Here is an 18,785-nt window from a genome sequence, read left to right on the forward strand (position 1 = left end):
AGGACCTTGTTTATCCATCCTGTATATAATAGTTTGCATCTGCTAACCCCAAACTCTCAATCCATCCCTCCCCCAACCCCCTCCCCCTTGGCAACCACAAGTCTGTTCTCTGTGTAGGGCACCCTGCATCCAGTCGGTCACCAGATGCTACCAAGTCCATCTCCAAATGGCCTCCTGAGTCCCTCCCTCCCGTTATCCCCACTGTGACTGTTCACCTCACCCTTTCTGACTGACCTGCAATACCGTGGCCTCCTCCACAGCCCCTGGGCTCCCTTCTCTTCCAAAGCTGTCTTAAGGGATCCCACTGCCTGCCTGCCTACTCTACTGCTTAAACAGCCATGGAAGCTCCTTACTTCCCACTGAATGCGGCTGAACCTCCTAATACTATGATGTGCAAATCCCTTCAGCGTTCGGTTGCTACCACAGTTCTCAGCCTTGCTTTCCTCTCCCTCAGGGCCTTCTTTCTGGGCATCTCTCAGACATGCCAGGCCCTTCTCAGGACTCCATGGTCAAGTCTCAGAGGCGGAAAAACAAAGACAAACAAGCAAACACACGAAAGCGCTCTCACATAGTTGCAATCAAGGGGAAGGAGGACGTTACAGAGAGAGAGAGCTCTCAGAAGTGCAGTTTGGTTGGGCTGGGCATGTCACCTGTTCCAGTCCTCACTTTCTGTATCCTTTTAGCTCAGATGATGTGTTTCTTGAAAAGTCTGGGTTCTCAAGGCAGCCTGGTCGGTTGCTTCCCCATTGGTGATTGACTTGTCTTGGGTAAAGTGACCACCTCTGACCGATCAGTCATGGTAGGGAGGGGCCAATGTCATACAGTATAAAGGGGCTCTGCCAAGGGCTGAGATCTGGCAGGTTCTCTGGGGAGCCTGTGAAAATGCAGAAACCGACTCAGTGGCTCTGCCATGGGGGCCAGAGATTCTGCATTTCTCACAAGCTCCCAGGTGACGCTGGTGCTGCTGGCCCTTGGACCACACTTTGAACAGTGAGACTCTACAATGGGCTGTAGTCAGGAGATGTCATAAACAGTATTCAGTACATCCTTCTTATTCTAGAATGTTCTCCAGTCTTTGTTGGCAGGAAAAATGTTGCTCACTGTTTAAGGTGCAGTTCAAATGTAAGGTCCACAGGGATGTTGGGTTCTCCTAGAGTTAATCTCATAAGTCCTTTCCGGAATCCCACGTGTCATTTGCCTAATAGTTACTTGTGTAGATTTGCCACGTCCATTTTTGCTGATTCTACTTTTTTAATGTACAGACAGTAAAATCCACTTTTTTTGGTGCACAGTCTGTGAGTTTTAACAAGGTGGTACAGTTGTGTAACTACCACCACAATTGATTCAGATTCACAGTAGTTCCACCCCCCAGAAGCTTCCCTCCTGCTGCCCTTTGGAGTCACTCCTCCCCACTGACCCCAGCCCCTGGCAACCACGGACCTGTTTCTGTTCTACAATTTTGCCTTTTTCAGAATGTTATATAAATAGAATCATGCACTCCGTAGTCCTGTGAGTCTCCTCCATTTTGCTATATCTATGGATTGGGATTCGTGTCTGATTCATCTTTGTTTTTGCCTAAATAAGTGCCTAACACCAAGTTAGAGTTCAGATACCCATATGCATGATGTTTGTAGTGAGTCCAATGTCTTTGCAGAAGCCTGACTCTTTATTAATAAACCTCCAGGTGGGATGGAGCCTCTAGAGGTTTGGTGGTGATTCTTCAACTCAGTGTTTTCCTAACTTGCCTGGTCAAAGAATCTCCTGTCTCCTGGGGTGTGTAGTAAAAATATGGATTTCCAGAACTCTCTCCTGCACAGTCTGATTTCACAGGTCTGGAAAGAAACCTGGGGAATCTATACCAGTGCTTCTCAAATTATGCTCATGTCAGAATCACCTGAGTCACAGATTGCTGGGTCCCACCCCAGAGTTTCTTTTTCAGTGGGTCTGGAGTGAGGTCCAGGAATGTGCACTTCTAACAAGTTTCCAGGTGATGCCAGTGTTGTGCTCTGGGGATCCCACTTTGAGATCCGCTGATCTACGGCTCTGCGCTAGTGTCAAGTGTCTCCAACGATCTTCGTACGCGTGTGCATGTGTGAATTCCAGCTTAAGTGCAAATGATGGGGAGGGAGTGTGCTATATGGGAAATTTTTGTACCAAACATTGCACCCTGGCCATGACCTCAATCCCACTTCACCCGGGACAACTTCTTCAGCCCACGTTGACCCAGAAGCAGAGATCTCTGAGATTTGTTTGATTTGATCATTCTCCCCTTGGCAGGGGGACCAAGATGGAGGCATCCGGCTCCTGCTGAGGATGTCAAAGGAAGTCGTATGCAAAACCAGTCCCAGTTCTTTCTAGTTCTTCAGACAGGCTTGAACAATGATGATGTGGAAACTGTACATGAGGATGTGTCTCTGATCTTAAAGAAACCAATGCGATTAAGGCTGGATCTGGACTCCGAAGGAGAGTTCCTGGGGACGCTGAGGATTAGTGGTAACAGCTGTTATCCTGCCCATTGGAGGAGAAACTGAAGGGAGAAGAAAGGACTTGTTGAAAGGATGTGTCTCTGCAGCTCTGAGAGTGGAAACTGTTGCGTCAATCCTGGAGGAAAGTGTATTCCTCGGTAAGTGGATGTTTTTCTGGTTTAGGTAGACAACAAAGTGCTGGTGGGAAAGAAACTTCGAGATCTAAGGAGGGGGGGGGAGGATGAAATTTATGGCTTCGGTGGTGATCTGCGGGATGTGGCGCTCACCCCGCTTCCTCCGTAGGCATCTGTGTTCAATCTGCCTCTGTGGGGAGGAGACCAGCTTCCGCCATCAACAAGAGCTCCCCGGGGCTGTCTACGTGGCCCCTCTGAAAGGAGACGAGAAGGGCCCTGGGTATCCTCAGCTGAGAATATGCTTTTACAGCTCCTTGTTCATCATCTTCTAATGTGTCTGGAAATCGGTAGGAATGGCCCCTTGTGGTGAAAGGGTTTTGACTTTTACTGCCTTATGGAGAACAAACCTAGCAGAGAAAGGTATTGTCTGAGGACTCTTAGGACAAGTCCGAGAGATTCCCATTATACAGTAGATCATACTCTGGTCCCCTGTGTCTGGTCGGTGTAAAGGTGGCGGTGGTGTGTGCAGATAGGATGGCGTAGATGACACGATGATTTGGTTGTATGGTTTACCTCCTTAGTCTACTGCTTTTATTGCTAATTTCACCAAAGTTTTACATTTTATTTTTACCTTTTAAAACCAGCTTATTAGAGAGGAGAGTTGTTGTTGCTTTGCATTGCTCCTTAGATCACAATATTAGCAGAACTTCTAAAATACATGTACATAGGACTATAAAAACAAATGGTTATTTTTTAAAAATGCCTGCTAGTCCTGGATTTTTACTCAGAGAGGTTTTCATCTGTCTTATTTGCTATTTCCCACTTTACTTTCATCTGTGAACTTCTTTGACAATCAACTTTTAATTCCTTCCGTGGATGGGCGTCCGAGGTGTAAACAAAAATATTTACTCTATAAATGTTATTTTGCCCAAACATTTTATTCTATTTCTGAGCCAGTTTTTTTTTTTTTTTTTTTCCAGTATATTTAACAAAGTATAGAGTGGATGGGCTTGGGTATAGCTTTCTCTGCTCATCTTCTCTGTGAGAAAGGAGTGAAATAATTAAAAATCATCAACAGGAGAAAGGACAGGGGCTATCAAAGCATTGCAAATTTAGCAGTCTCCTCTAAATAACTGACAGTTGGCAGAAGATATGTAGCAGTTAACTCTGTAATCTGCAATTAGAGAGATAAACCAAGTCACCATATGCCAGGCTGCCTGCCCATATTGGAATATTGGGTGTCTCATTTCAGCAATAATATATTACAGCTCACATTGTCCTTGAATATCAGGATGTAAGGAGTCCACATTAGGATTCAAACATGTTCTGGTCTTTTTTCTTTGATGTAATTAGTATAGCCTCTCTTTAAAAAGAAACATTCTTACAAAAAAACTACAAGAAGAGAGGTTTAAAAAAAAAGGGTTTAGAAATGAAATACTTCCTACAGTCTGGCACATCTTTTTTTTTTTCTTGTGGTTTCATTTTTCACATTTAAACTTTAGTTCAATTGAAATTCCTTTTAGTTAAAAGTTGTTCTAGCTATATTTATTGATCATTTCCACATTGATTTTTTTTTGTTTTTTTTAAATGCTATTTTAAAGAGATATACTTTTTTTTTTTTAAATTGAAGTATAGTTGATTTACAAGGTTGTGTTAGTTTCAGGTACACAGCACAGTGATTCAGTTATACATATACATCTATTTTTATTCAGATTATTTCCTTTATAGGTTATTATGAAATATTGAGTACAATTCCCTATGCTATTACAGTAGGTCCTTGTTGGTTATCTATTTTATGTATAGTAATGCGGCACATCTGTTTGATCTTGACCTTGAGCGCTTACAATCTGGGGAGGTGATACCAAAGGTATTTCAGGTTTAAAGGCAGTGTGGGATTCAGGTCAGGCCCATTCAGGAAGACATCGTATCGTTTTCCTAAATAGCATCTGAATTGAAGCTGCTGTTTATCAGGGCACAGGAGAGGCCAGGATGAGGGTCCCCGCTGCCCTCGCAGGCTGGGCTTGTGCCACTCTCTGCCTGGCATCCAGCTCCTCTGCCTTTTCCCATGGGGCCGGCTCGGTGGCCTGTGTGGACATGCACCCAGCACATTCCAGCCCAGCCTCAGAACCCCAGGACCCACCACATCACCATTCTCAGCGGCAGCTCTTCCTACTCACTGGGTGACACGGCTTCGGGTATGTATGGGAGAGGCTTTGAGAGACCCCCAGGAGCCCCTGGGCCCTAGTGACAAATTCCAAGTTGTGTTTGTCCCAGGTAGGAGTTTCCTGGGCTAAAGTTTGGCTTAATCTTAAGAAGAAATTATGTAGCCAAAAATAAGCAAGAAATATTTGTGGGTTTAAAAAAAATTTTTTTTTATTGAAGCATAGTTGATTTACCATGCTGTATTAGTATCTGCTGTACAGTAAAGTGACTCAGTTATTCACATATATACATTATTTTTTATATTATTTTCCATTATGGTTTATCACAGGATATTGAATATAGTTCCCTGTGCTCTACAGTAGGACCTTGTTGTTTATCCATTCTACATGTAATAGTTTACATCTGCTAACTCCAAACTCCCAATCCATCCCTCCCCCATCCCCCCTCCTCCCTGGCCACCACAAGTCTGTTCTCTATGTCTGTGAGTCCGTTTCTCTTTCGTAGATGGGTTCATTTGTGCCCTATTTTAGATTCTACATGTAAGTGATATCATATGGTATTTGCCTTTCTCTTTCTGACTTATTTCACTTAGTATGATAATCCCTAGTTGCAGCTATGAAGCATGAAATATTTGTATCATGAAAATCATATAACTAATCTCTATATTGATATTAATCTTTATAAGAGAAGAGAGCACAAACGGCCTTATAATAAAAAATTATTTTGTCTTTATTATAAGGTATAAATATAGTTACCCTGAACAAACGTCACATATCGAGGATGTGTGAGAAATAGGCTTTTTTCCTCCTTATTTAAAACTAAAAGTATTTGAGGAGTGAAAAGAGCGTTTCCTGCTGTTTTAAGTCAGGTGCCTACAAATTCAGAGCGAGAACTTGAGTGCAGGTGGTTTATTCGGGGAGTGATCCAGGAAGCATAGATGAGAGAGAGGGGAAAGGGTGACAGGGAATAACGAAACACTAATAAGAGGTGTCAAATAGAGTGGGTGACTGCTGTGGGCAACGCACTGGGGCCCAGTTCCAGTGGGGACCCTCTGAGAAACCACAGGAAACACACCTGTGAATCATCCCTTGGGAGGATGGAGGCGGGGTATTTATTGGTTGAGGGTAGCCCCCCAGGGGTGTTTCCACCATCCATCCCACCTCCCAACACACATACACACACTTCAGAGTCACACCTGCCCACCTTGGACCAAGCTCCCAAGATGCCAGCTGGAAAAAGCAGGAAAGACAGCTACTCATGCAGAGTGAAGGAAGTCAGAAAGAGAAAAACAAGTATCGTATATTAACGCATATATGTGGAATCTAGAAAAATGGTACAGATGAACTTATTTGCAGGGCAGGAATAGAGAGGTGAACGTAGAGACCGGGCAGGTGGACACACTGGGGGAAGCGGAGGGTGGGATGGTTTGGGAGGTTGGGATTGAAATATATACACCACCATGTGTAAAACAGATAGCTGGTGGGAACCTGTGGTATATAGTGCAGGGAGCGCAGCTCAGTGCTCTGTGATGACCTAGAGGGGTGGGATGGCAGGGGGTGGGAGGGAGGTCCAAGAGGGAGGGCGTATATGTATACATATAGCTGATTCACTTCCTCATACAGCAGAAACTAACACAACATTGTAAAGCAATTATACTCCAATAAGAAAAAAGAAAAAAAAAGAAAGAAAGCTACTGAGGTGATTCAGTTATACATAGATATACACACCCCTGGGGGGGCTACCCTCAACCAATAAATACCCCTCCTCCATCCTGAAACTAACACAACATTGTTAATCAACTATACTCCAATATAAAATATAAAGTTAAAAAAAAAAGAAAGCTACTGATGTTGAAGATAGTAGCTAAGCGTAGACAGGAAAGTATCTATTTAATAGCTACAGTGAACTCAAACACATCAGCAGGGTTGGCTCCATTCCTTTTTGATGTATGTTAACTCTTTTGATGGGAATTAGAGGTGATAAATGGAAATGAAATTTACCCTCTCTATATGGTTTTATCCAATCATTTTGTTCTACTGATTAGTGTGAGGAATAAAAAAATATGGAAAATATTGTCGGGTTACCCCCTCAAAGAGTTGCATAGTTTACAGTTCCAGTACTACTGAATGAGTGCCCTAGTTCTTCTGTTGGCCTATCAATACTGGTTATAATTACACATTTTGAAATTTGTTAACATGATAGGTATAAAATAGTCTCATTTATAATTGTTTTAAAAATTATGATTGAGCTTGTTTATTTTCTGTTTGTGTCTGTTGATAATTTTCAGTTCGGCCATCTTTTCGTTAATTCACCATAACTCTTTGTATATTTGTCTGTTGTATCTTACAAACACCCTTCTCATTTTATCATTTGTTTTTTTATTTCTTCTATATTGAGAATTTTAAGAAATCATCTTTTCCTTTATGGCTACTGAATTTGCTTAGAGAGGCATTCCTAACTCCAATATTAAAACAAAAACAAAAACAAAAGCAAAAACAAAACAAAACGACAACAATGAAAAAAAAGCCAAACTATTGTTTCTAGTCCTTTTGTACTTCATTTTTACATATCTTTTATATTCCATCTTTACAAATGGAATTTATTTTGGGTGTGAAATAGCACTTCAACCTTTTTTTTTCCCCTAATGAATTGTTTACTTTTGGGGGGCTGGGCTGGTCCTAAGCTTTTCATTTTGAAAATACACATGTAAAGTCACCAAGTGGAACTCCCTCAAGTGTGTTGACCTTGAATGGATGTTTTCTGTTGAAGTGGCTGTGAGGAGCAGTCGTGATTTCATGGGCTTTCTACTTCAGGCCCGAAGAGAGTCTGATCATCAGATAGCTGGCACTTTTGTTTTCATTCCTCCTCATTCCAAACCGATGGCTTGTTTTGAAGAGGCTGACACAGTCACCCACGTGGACAAGTCCCGGAAGAGAAATCTGTCCTTTGCGTGGCAGGCCCCCGCCCACCCTGTAGGGGACATCAGGTTCCTGTAAGAGAGTCAAGTTCTGGTTCTTGGTAACTGAGCTTCCACTTTGAAGACAGGGGCTTCTCCTCCCTTCCTTCTTGTTTCCTACCTCCCACCCTCCACCTTATAACAAGGACAGGGTCACTGGGGCTGCCCCAACTGGAGTGTCTCTAAGGGGGGGACTAAAAAAAATTGTCCTAACTCCCCTCTGTGCTGTTATCCATTGTCCAGGAATGTGTGACGTCCCTCCTCCCTGTGCACAGATGAACCTTGGCCAGTCTCTCCAGGAAATTCTCACTAGGGGACAAAAGAGCTGCTGGTGGGAGAGTCGGGAGAGAGCCCAGAAAGAGAGAGACAGAGGCAGGCAGACAGTGGGCACTTCCTGGGCCTGGGCAGAGCCACTGAGGGCTCCGTGCTTCGGCCTAATGTCCACCAGATGGGTGTGATCATGACAGCACCCACCTCGTAGTGCTGCATAAGGACGAAGGAGCCAGTATATGCCAACTGCGTGGACCAGTTCCCGGCAACTGTAAGCATCATACAAACATCATCGGTCCTCAAAATGAGACCATGGCTTTGTCCTTCTTTTCACTCACATGTACCAAGAAAGCGAACTTCTTTTTTTTTTTTTTTTTTGGTTTTTAGGAAAGGGTATGTATTCCTCAGTTTCTTTCCCCTACACCCCTCATATACAGAAGAGGGAGGTTGTGCCCAAGCGTGGAGACATCCAGACACCATGGTTGTCCCCTCTGCACTGGGGAACGTGAGAGATGAGGTGTGTGTCCCCCGCCCCTCAGGGTCCTCTTTCCTTCCATCCATTCCTGGTGGCCTAACACAGCAGGAAGGACAAACAAGGAGGACAACCCTGTGCCCTGACGACTTTGCCCATCTGGAAAGGTCAGGACCCACTCGACTGTTGGTGTAACCGGCTCCTGCCAGGACTTTGGTTCCAATGCAAGGGATGTGTGGTGCCTGAAGGCCTTCAATCTGTACAGTTACTTTTATTTCTCAAAGCCCCTCCGTTTGTATTTTTAGATTTACTGTCATAGCTGCTCTGTGCTACAGAAGAAGTAGTTCAGAAACTGTTATTTCCTTTTGACAGAAGCATCTCTCAAGTCCTCCTACATTCTCTCACCTCCCAGGATCCTTTCCCACCATAACCTTGACATGACAACGAACCGTGACTTTTACTTGCCCCTTAACTCTCTGGGTGATCTCAGCTAAATTCATCACATTTTTATAACTGCCTTCTGAATACTTACAGTGAGAAAAGTGGTACTTGACAATAATCCCTAATTCGGTGAAATTTGGGGGGGGATGAATGAGATCATGTTGGTGCAAATGATTTTTACTGAAGAAAGGCATTATGTATTCAAAATATTATTTAGAATATGAATGATTTATCTCTCATTTTCAATAGCATTTACAATTCCAATAGGATTATACAATTGTACAACAGATTTATAAAATTTTCAATGAAAGCTGTAATTCAATTCATGACATACCAGTAATGGCGAATGATCACAGTTGAAGATGAAACCTTTTGAGTCGACGGTTCTAGAAGACACCTTTTAGTCAAAAGGAGATTCTTAATGATTGCATTTATTCAGGAGGGTAATTGATTTGTACCTATTTTCTCTTATTTTAATTATTTGCTGCTATTGAGCTTTTGTTTTTAAAAAGAATGAAGTCACCCGAGGGAGTAACACAATCATCTCTCTCTAAGTTCTATCCATGTAGGCTTGGGTTCTTCTTTATCTTTTTGTTTGTTCTCTCCTTTCTATCAGGACAGCCCGAGGTATGATTTAAGGGAAACTAAATCCTCAAATCCCTCTGCTTTCTTTCTCCACAGTTTACCAGTGGTCCAGTCATATTTCGTTTACTGGGCAAAGATTGAATCACCTGTCGTGTCTCAACAGACACACAGTAGAGCTAGTTCCGACAGCCACGTGGAGCCTGGCTCACCTATGCCAGCCCCTGGGCAGAGGCCGGAGGGCATGGAAGGAACCGCCCCAGGTACAGCTTGCCACTGCATTCACCAGCCTGGTTGGCAGCATTATTTTCACAGTTACTATTTTTCACTTAAGAGTGACTCCAGCCAGTTTCCAGTTCCTGAGACCCAACCAATAGACACCTGCCTTGGGAGTGTCAACAGTTCCTGGGGACGTGATCCCACAGCCATGGGTGGGGGTCGAGAGGACACTTGCAAGTTCAGCGTTCGCTGCAGCAAACACACTCTGTCCGGCTCAATCTCACAGGTGAAGGTGGGCCACGAAGCATTGGAACTGAGCTGCAAAACCAAAAAATAGCCATACACCTTCCCCCACTCCCACGCTTAACAAATCACCACGATATTTCAGCTGTTTTCCCCAGTCCCCTGAGGCTGCACAGGGAACACCAGAAAGAAATAACCCTTTTTTCTTTTTTTATGTAAGTTCATCCAGTTTTGATTGTTACTTTCCGAGGTAGGTAGATGGCTCTTTGCAGCTTGGTTTGTAGAACAGAATCAGGAACGAGAGGCTGTTTCGATGGCAATGAATGTTTTTCCTGGCTCACCACGTGACTTTAGATTCCATTGGCCCATGAACTTCTGAGAAAACAAACAAACAAAAATAGACAATGAAAAAAACCCTAACCAGCTAGAGAATGTCTGACCCACCTGAAAATTCCTGGTGAAATTGAACTCATTTTCATTATTTATTTCTAGTTAAGCGCTCTGATGCCTTCATAAAGGCATCCAATCACCTGCACAGAAGATTCAACCTTTAATCCATTCAATTCCACTTTCCTTTCCGGGCTAACATGGTGAGGCCAGGATCCGATATGAATCCCTGACTTTGCTAGTCTAGCAGACCCAGGCTCAGAGCCAACCCTGGGCCACCCTCCATCTCTGCCTGTGACCAAAACCTTTGTCTTCTACACATTGCCCAGCACTGCTCCTCCAACCTTTTCACCAAGATACTCCTAAAAGCAGAGAAAAGGTCTCAGGGTCTGTGAGCATGGCCTTAAGAAGACCCTGCAAATCCAACATGGGTTTGAAGTCTCCTGTTTCATGTTATAAATCATGCGAATGTTGCATTCTGATCCCAGGCGTGTTTGTTTTGAGATGAATAGGAATAGTAGTGAGGCTTCAGGAAGACGGGTCCCGTTGATGCTGTAAAGTCTCTCCGAGGGTTGACCCCGCTGGCACCTTGGCTCCTGCCTGTTTTCTTACCCATTCCTCTACGCAAACCCCAGCGCTTCCCAAGGGAAAAACGAATGTGTGTGCGCGTGCGTGTGTACATGCACACACATTGGGGGAGGTGTCATCTAACAAAGTTAAATGGATTTTTTAACTGTAAGAAGACTTCAGTTGCCAAATGTGAGTGACACATTGTCCCATTGGGAAGAGAGTATACTGTGTCTCTCAAACTTATTTTCCAGCAGAGCCTTGGAACACTTTGGGGTCCTACCCAACCGCACCAGGCATGACCTACTTTTATATCTCCATGTTTTGCCTTCTGATATTTCCTTAAACGGAACTGTTCCTCATGATGAACTATTTACCTTTCCAGGAGCAGTTCAAATATCTCCTTTGTGAGCCTTTTCCCCTTACTTCTTGGTAGGCAAATGTAATTGCTTTCTTTAGCTCTGGTATTGAAGCTCTCATCACACTGTGATTTATAAGGTTGGGCATCTAGGAGTCTGTCCCCTAGATCTTGAATTCAGAAACAACAGTTAGCAATCAGCATCACTTCTGCACTGTATCCCCAGCACCTGGAATGATGCCCAGCACGCAGTGGGTCTGCAGAAAGTGTCTGAAAGCATTTAGAGTTCAGACAGGAGTTAAAACTGTCAGAATTTTTGCTAAATTCTGCGTGTCTGTGTAAGCCTTCTTTATTTTTCACTTCAATCTCGATATTTTTGAGTAATGAAGACATTAGAACAAAGTGTCACCAAAAAAAAAAAAAAAAAATGAGAGAGAGAAAGAAAGAATTCAATCCAACCCAATTGGAGCCCTGGCCAGAGAAACTTCTGCCAGCACTTTTCTGTGAACAACATCGTGGTCGCCCTACTCATCATCGTGGTAAACACGTAGTGCACGTCGTATCTGTACCAGGCACTGTGCTGCATGCGTTTACATCAATGATTTCACTTTACCCCTGCCACAGTCCTAGGCTGTAGGTACCATTACTGGTCTCATTTTGCAAAAGAAGAAACTGACGCTCTGGAGGACTTACCCCAAATCAGGAATTAGCAGAGCGAAGAGCTGAACCCAGACAATGATTCCAAAACCTGTGCTTGTTTGTTTGCTGCCCTCTGTGAAGCTATTTCTAATGCTCTGGGCCATCATGTCAGCTAATCACCGATGGGAAAGGAGACAGTGGAGGGCAGTGATCCCACCTCTGCCCATAGCAGAGGCTCGAGTCCTTACCATCACTGGGGAAATTTTTGCGTTAATATACTATGGCAAGAATGATCTAGGGCTTTAAAAAATCCGTGATTTGTGGGATTCCATTTTATTTTCTAGCTAGAAGCAGGTTTTGGCAGAAGTGAGAACACATAGAGTGGTCACAGCGGTTTCTATAGTCTCTGATTGGTGACTGTTAAGAATGCACAAGCCCAGAAGGGCTAGGAGCTTACTCTTTAAAAAGACATGAGAATTCAGGTGCTTTGCTGCTTGGTCAGGAGTTTCTACTACTGAGCAGATCATCCTTATGGTGATGCTTTTGAGTGGTTCACACTTAACGGTCTGTCCTCAGGCACGTTAAAATCTCTGGCATTCAGCCCATTGTCCTGGCTGTGTGTGCTAATCGATAAAAGGAACGATTTCTCCTTCTCTCCCTGTAGTGTCTCTGGGCCTCCGCTTGGCCCCCAGGGTGCCTGTCACTCTTCCTCAGCAGCACACAGATGTCTCTGCTGTGGCCGTCCCTGGAGCTGCAGAAGAGGACAGCTTAGATCCTGTTCCTGCCAATGTTCGGGTGACAGAATTTCCTGGGGCTGCAGAGACTCCATTCCAAGCATCTTCACACATAGCTGCCGTAGTCAGCAATGGCCACCAACCCAGCGGGGACACCACCCCAACCCTGGAACCATCCCTGGACGTTCGTGGGCTGGAGAGGTTCATGGCCATCAGGGGATTCTCCTCAGAGAGCTTTGCTTCCAGCCCTAGCACCCACCACGGGTAATGGGCCAGGGGGTGGGCCATTCGGGACAGGTGGTGGGATGAGGCCAAACACAAGGGTGCTGAGGAAATGGAACCTTCTTGGAGTCAGACAGAAAAAGATCTCAACCATATTTATTCTTTAGTGCGTGAGAAACACTGATTGTAGAAAAGCCACTGGTCAGACGGGCTGGATATATAAATTACCTGGGGAAACTGTACTGTCTTGGACAGGGTGAGGTCTTTGAGATGCTGCTATAAATAAAATAAAATATAAATATAGGTTTTATATTTTAGATACATACATTTATAATATGTAAATATATATAATATATAAATATAAATTATATAAATCAATAAAAGCATTCACTGAGTCTTTGCTGCCATCTTCACGCACCACCCACCCCCATTCCCTCTCCAACTCCAAACTCCGGTGTTCCAACAAATGTAATTTTATCAGTATACACAGCAGTGACAGGAAACGTTGCTCTTATTTATTTATTTATTTATTTATTTATTTATTTATTTATTTGTTGCGTTGTGTCTTCGTTGCTGTGCGCAGGCTTTCTCTAGTTGTGGTGAGCGGGGCTCTTTGTTACAATGCACAGGCTTCTCATTGCGGTGGCTTCTCTTGTTGTGGAGCATGGGCTCTATAGGCATGCGAGCTTCAGTAGTTGTGGCTCGCGGGCTCTAGAGCGCAGGCTCAGTAGCTGTGACGCACGGGCTTAGTTGCTCCATGGCATGTGGGATCTTCCCAAACCAGGGATCGAACCCATGTTCCCTGCATTGGCAGGCAGATCCTTAACAACTGCGCCACTAGGGAAGCCCCCAGAAACGTTGCTTTTTGATTATCATATAAAGTGAAGTAAAGTCAGAGAAAGACAAACACCATATGATATCACTTATAAGTGGAATCTAAAGAAAATAATACAAATGAACTTATTTACAAAACAGAAACAAACTCACAGACTTAGAGAACAAACTTATGGTTACCAGCGGGGAAGGGCAGATTGAGAATTTGGGATTGACATGTACACACTGCTATATTTAAAATAGATAGCCAAAAAGGTTTTAGTGCAGGGAACTCTGCTCAGTACTCTGTAATAACCTAAATGGGAAAAGAATTTGAAAAAGAATAGATATATGTATATGTAAACTGAATCACTTTGCTGTACACCTGGAATTAACACAGCATTGTTAATCAACTCTACTCCAAAATGAAATAAAAATAAATTAAATAAATTAATTTCTGAAGGAAAAATCAAACAAACAAACAAAAAAACCTGGCGGCAATTAGGTAGGTAGGAATAAAGATAAAATAAGATTGGTCATGAATTAATAATTTTTGAAGCTGGGTGGTAAATATTTGGGGATTCATTATATTATTCTACTTGTTTCTTTTGAAATTTTTTATAATAAAAGGTAAGAAAAGAAACCCCAATACTTAGGGACTCCTTCTCAGCCTTTTTTCCCTTCCCTTTAGGACTCAGAATGATCCAAGCTTTGATTCATTGGAAACTTGCCTACCCTCGGATAGGGATGAACAGGTAACAGCCAAGTTGTGCATGAGCAGTGAGTTTGGTATTTTTGACGCCAGAGTGGGAAGTTCCAGGCTGGGTAATCAGAGCTATTAGACTAGCAGCCAAAATCAGAGAGGAGGAGGCAAGGGTATGATATATACACAGCATCTTTTTCCAATCAATATCAGCCTTTTCATTATACACAGCGTCTCTGAAGTTATTGGCAATTGTAGAAATTGATGGTTTTAGTGAGTTGTTTTCCCACTTAGCTTGGGTTAATAAGCCCTCTCTTCTCCTCCCCCCACCCTGTCCTTCACAACATTGGCCTCAAAATACCATGTATGGTCCCAGAGGTTAGATCAATGGGCAATATAAAATATACATGCCCAATGATATACTATTCCTTTGAACTCTTAAAAGGAACACAAAATAAAACATGGTATAATATCCTTACTCAAATTTATTGGAACTTACAGCAAGATTCAATGGTCCCTCTTGCATAAAAAGACACACTCAAAGCTTTCAGCCATTGGAGATGACTGTCACCCATATTGGTCTAGAAGCCTCTTAAAGGACCCTTCGTTTATTCTTGTAAGTGGCCTCCATGCTCTCTCAGTGGAGTTTCCATTAGCTTCCCCGTCCCCATCAATAACAAGTGCATGTTTATCTGCACGGACGTTTTCCTCTGAGCTCTTTATTTTTTTTCTAATTTATTAATTTAATTTAATTTATTTATTTTTGGCTGCGTTGGGTCTTCGTTGCTGCGTGCAGGCTTTCCCTAGTCGCGGTGAGTGGGGGCTACTCTTCGTTGCGGTGCACGGGCTTCTTATTGCGGTGGCTTCTCTTGTTGCAGAGCATGGGCTCCAGGTGCACGGGCTTCAGTAGTTGTGGCTCACGGGCTCTAGAGCGCAGGCTCAGTAGTTGTGGCGCACGGGCTTAGTTGCTCCGCGGCATGTGGGATATTCCCGGACCAGGGCTCGAATCCGTGTTCCCTGCACTGGCAGGTGGAATCTTAACCACTGTGCCACCACGGAAGCCCCCTCTGAGCTCTTTTAAGAGCAGGCATGAGGCTGGGTTTTCAGCTGCGATCTGGGATTCTCTAAGGAACTCAGGTTAGTTGCAAAGTTCAGTGGCTGCTTGGGGGGAAGACCAGCCCCTTTGATTTCTCTTTTTCCCTTTGCTTTTCTAGGACAAGGTGAAGGCCTCAAATAGGACGGTGATGAGGCCTCCTCTGTACACTGTCCGTCTTTCCTATCCTCGCCTCTGGTCCTCTGGGGCACTCACTGGACATGGGGCCAGGGCGGCCAATCCAACCCCTGTCCTCCACACCTCTGCCACCTCCAGGCCACCCACTGCCAGTGGCCAGTCAGAGGCATCAAGACCCTCTGCCAGCTTCCTGCCTCAGTCAAAGCACAAGGAGCCCAAAGTGAGGGAGGGCAATGGAGAGAGTGGCGTGGGACACCCCAGGAAGACCAACCCAAGGCCTGAGCTTGGGCAAGACGAAGCCAGGGCCCCTTTGGGGATCCAGCTCAGGACTCTGCAGCTGGGAATCCTGCTTTGCCTTTCGGCTGCTTTGGGCATGGCCGTGGCTCTTGGCCTTCGCTACCTGCATACCCAGTCTTGCCACGAGCGGACGGAAGTATCCTTTAGTGAGCCTGCTGGGGACGCAGCTGCCAGGAGTGATGGGGGCGAGATCGTGCATGTCAGGAGGATTGGGGAGAACAGTTTTGTTTTGGTTGAAGCAGAATACAACTGGATCACTCCCGCTGTGGGGAGCAAGAAAACAGTCCTCTGAGAAGGCGTCTCAGTGTCCCCCTTAGACCCTGTAGAGTGTCTCAGCCAGAATAGAGCTACTGAGACTAGCTGATGAGGATGGGGATTCACTGTGCCTCCCATCAGGGAGCAGTTAGTGGAGGGAGCAGCAAAAGGACAGGTTTATCAACAGAGGGAATTATTTTCCGGCTTTGTTGTCTTAACATCTGTAATTTAGCAGCTTTTTTTTCTTTCTTTCTTTTTTTTTTTTTTAGCAGCTTTTTTCTTTCTTTCTTTTTTTTTTTTTTTAGCAGCTTTTTTTCTTTTTGCAGTTAGACGTTCTGTTTGAAGAGTTAAACTCAACACAATGAATATTGTATAACCTGCTCATTAACTAGACTCCCGTGGCCACTGAGCTTCCTCCGTTGCCTTAAGGAACCTGCAGAAGTAGAACTTCTGTCCCTCCTCAGCGTGTCAGCCTCATCGACTCTCTTTGAAAAAAAAGTAACGTCGAGGTTGAGTCTCTTGCAAGAAAAAGGACTGCAGCCCTCCCTTTGCCTCTTCAAACCACCCCCAAAGAAGTTCTGTTTTCCAAACTGGAGTTCAAAGGTGGCTCTGATGTCGTTGCCTGGGTGAGTGCAAGGGTATTCAGCCTTCTTGGACACTCAGAAGCCTGGCAAATCTGCCATGGAAATTGATCCAAAGCAAGGAAGAGTTTAGAGAGTTTGATTACCCACATCTGTGGGAAAACATACATGCGGCAGGAGGCCATAAACACCAGAGAGCGGTAAGCAAGCCACTTCATCAGGGGTAAATGGATCAGAGATTGCCCATCCATTTACACTTGATGAGAGATTTATGTATCCCAACGACTAGCAGACATCTTGCCTTTTGCGAAAGGTCAGGCTGAAAAAAATGATGATACCAGCACAGTTTTAAGAAGAGTCTTTACCTGTCTAAGAAAGCAAGATGGATGAAGACCATCTACCTGCTCTCGTGACTTCATGAAGATCACTTTGATTTAGCAGGAGTCCCATAGATACTACATGAGGTCAAAACAACATGTTTGAATATAACTCTCGAATATGCTCATCTAATATAACACAGTGGAATTAGCTGCCTTTTCAAAGATAAACCTATTACAGAGTCACGATCCATTTAAATGTGGAAACAAAAACCACTATAAATTTGGAAAGGGTATTTCTTAATTGAGCACCTAAATCGTGCAGGTACTGTGCTAAGAACTGTACATTTATTTTCACATTTAATTCTCACAATAACTTCATGAGGAATAAGTTCAGTAAATCACTAAATAGAAGGAGGCATTCGTGACATCTCGATTCAACAAAAACATTTTAAAAAAATTGGGTGTGTAGGAAAGAGCTGCTTCTGTTTTTCCAGCCCCTGTTAGCTCACTGGGCATCAATTCCAACCCTCTCTCCTCCTGGATTCTGGGGTTGACAGACCTGTCCCCTGACTTCAGTCAAGCGCCTCACTGGGCACGTGGAGACCTAGGTAATTGTATGTTCACAAATGAAGGTGTTCTGGGAATGCCGTGGAAAGAGACACATGTACTGTACTCCAGTGGGGGCCACAGATATCCCTCCTACATACCCCGCGCTCCCCAGGGATGCCCCCCGCCAAGATGAAGAAGACAAGCCATCTCACTAGTGGAGAGCTCCCATCTGGCCAGGTCACATCAGAGCTGGGTGCACCACATATACACTACCTTCCAGAACTTTCCTGTCCAAGAGGATATTATCCTGTGTAAACAGACTGTTTTGATTATCTATTGCTGTGAAACAAACTACCCCTTAACCCAGTGCTTTAAAACAATGCCTACCACTGATGGTCTCACACGACGCTGGGGTTGCCTGGGCTCAGCTGGGCAGCTCTTCTGCTCTGCCTGTTGTCAAATGGGCTGGAACATCCCAGATGACTCACTCACGGGGCTGGCAGTTCATGCTGGCTGCCGGCTGGGTACTCACTGGGGCCGTGGGTGAGTGTGGGAAACAATTTGCTTCTCCTTTTTGTGACTTCTTACTGCATAGCGTCTGGGTTCCCAGAAGGAGTGTCCCAGGCAGACAAGAGCAGAAGCTGGGCATCTTGTAAGGCTTAGCCTGGGAAATAACACGGTTTTACTCCCGCCACGTTCTGGTGGTCACAGCATGTCACAGCCCTCATTCTTCCAGGGGAAGGGCAACAGATTTCAGTTTTCAAAGGAAGAAGTGGCAAAGGAGTTGAAGTTATGTTTGATTCACTGCATCGCTGGTTGGACTGCTGGCCTGCCACGGGGCTTGTGTGAGAAGAGACAGGCTGCTCACCTTCAGGAGATGCCATGGGTCACCCTCCCTGCAAAGCATCAAAGGGGCCGAGGGAACTCTCCAGGCTTTAGGGGTTTTTGTTTGTTTGTTTTCTTGTTTGTGTTTTTGGCCACACCGCGAGGCTTGCGGGATCTTAGTTCCCGGACCAGGGATCGAACCCACGCCCACGGCAGTGAAAGTGCTGAGTCCTAACCACTGGATGGCCAGGGAATTGCCCAGGCTTTAGGGATTAGGCACCTCCTCTTCCCCAGCTGGGAACTCCAGGTCAGGCACGATAGTGACAGGTGCAGAAGAGTCAGCCAGACTTATAAGCCTC

General features: G+C 44.5%; 1 protein-coding gene across 1 annotated transcript; it reads left to right on the top strand.

Annotated features, from left to right (window-relative positions):
• The first annotated feature begins 4,588 nt into the window (after positions 1-4,588).
• Positions 4,589-16,188, top strand: REELD1 (reeler domain containing 1). The gene is given in 7 exon segments (XM_068542078.1): positions 4,589-4,701; positions 4,703-4,794; positions 7,532-7,754; positions 9,583-9,746; positions 12,561-12,894; positions 14,357-14,420; positions 15,583-16,188. Coding segments are annotated over 7 exon segments (1,596 nt in total).
• The last annotated feature ends 2,597 nt before the right edge of the window (positions 16,189-18,785 follow it).

This window comes from Eschrichtius robustus, chromosome 4 (assembly GCF_028021215.1).
Source record: "Eschrichtius robustus isolate mEscRob2 chromosome 4, mEscRob2.pri, whole genome shotgun sequence".
Taxonomy (NCBI): Eukaryota; Metazoa; Chordata; class Mammalia; order Artiodactyla; family Eschrichtiidae; genus Eschrichtius; species Eschrichtius robustus.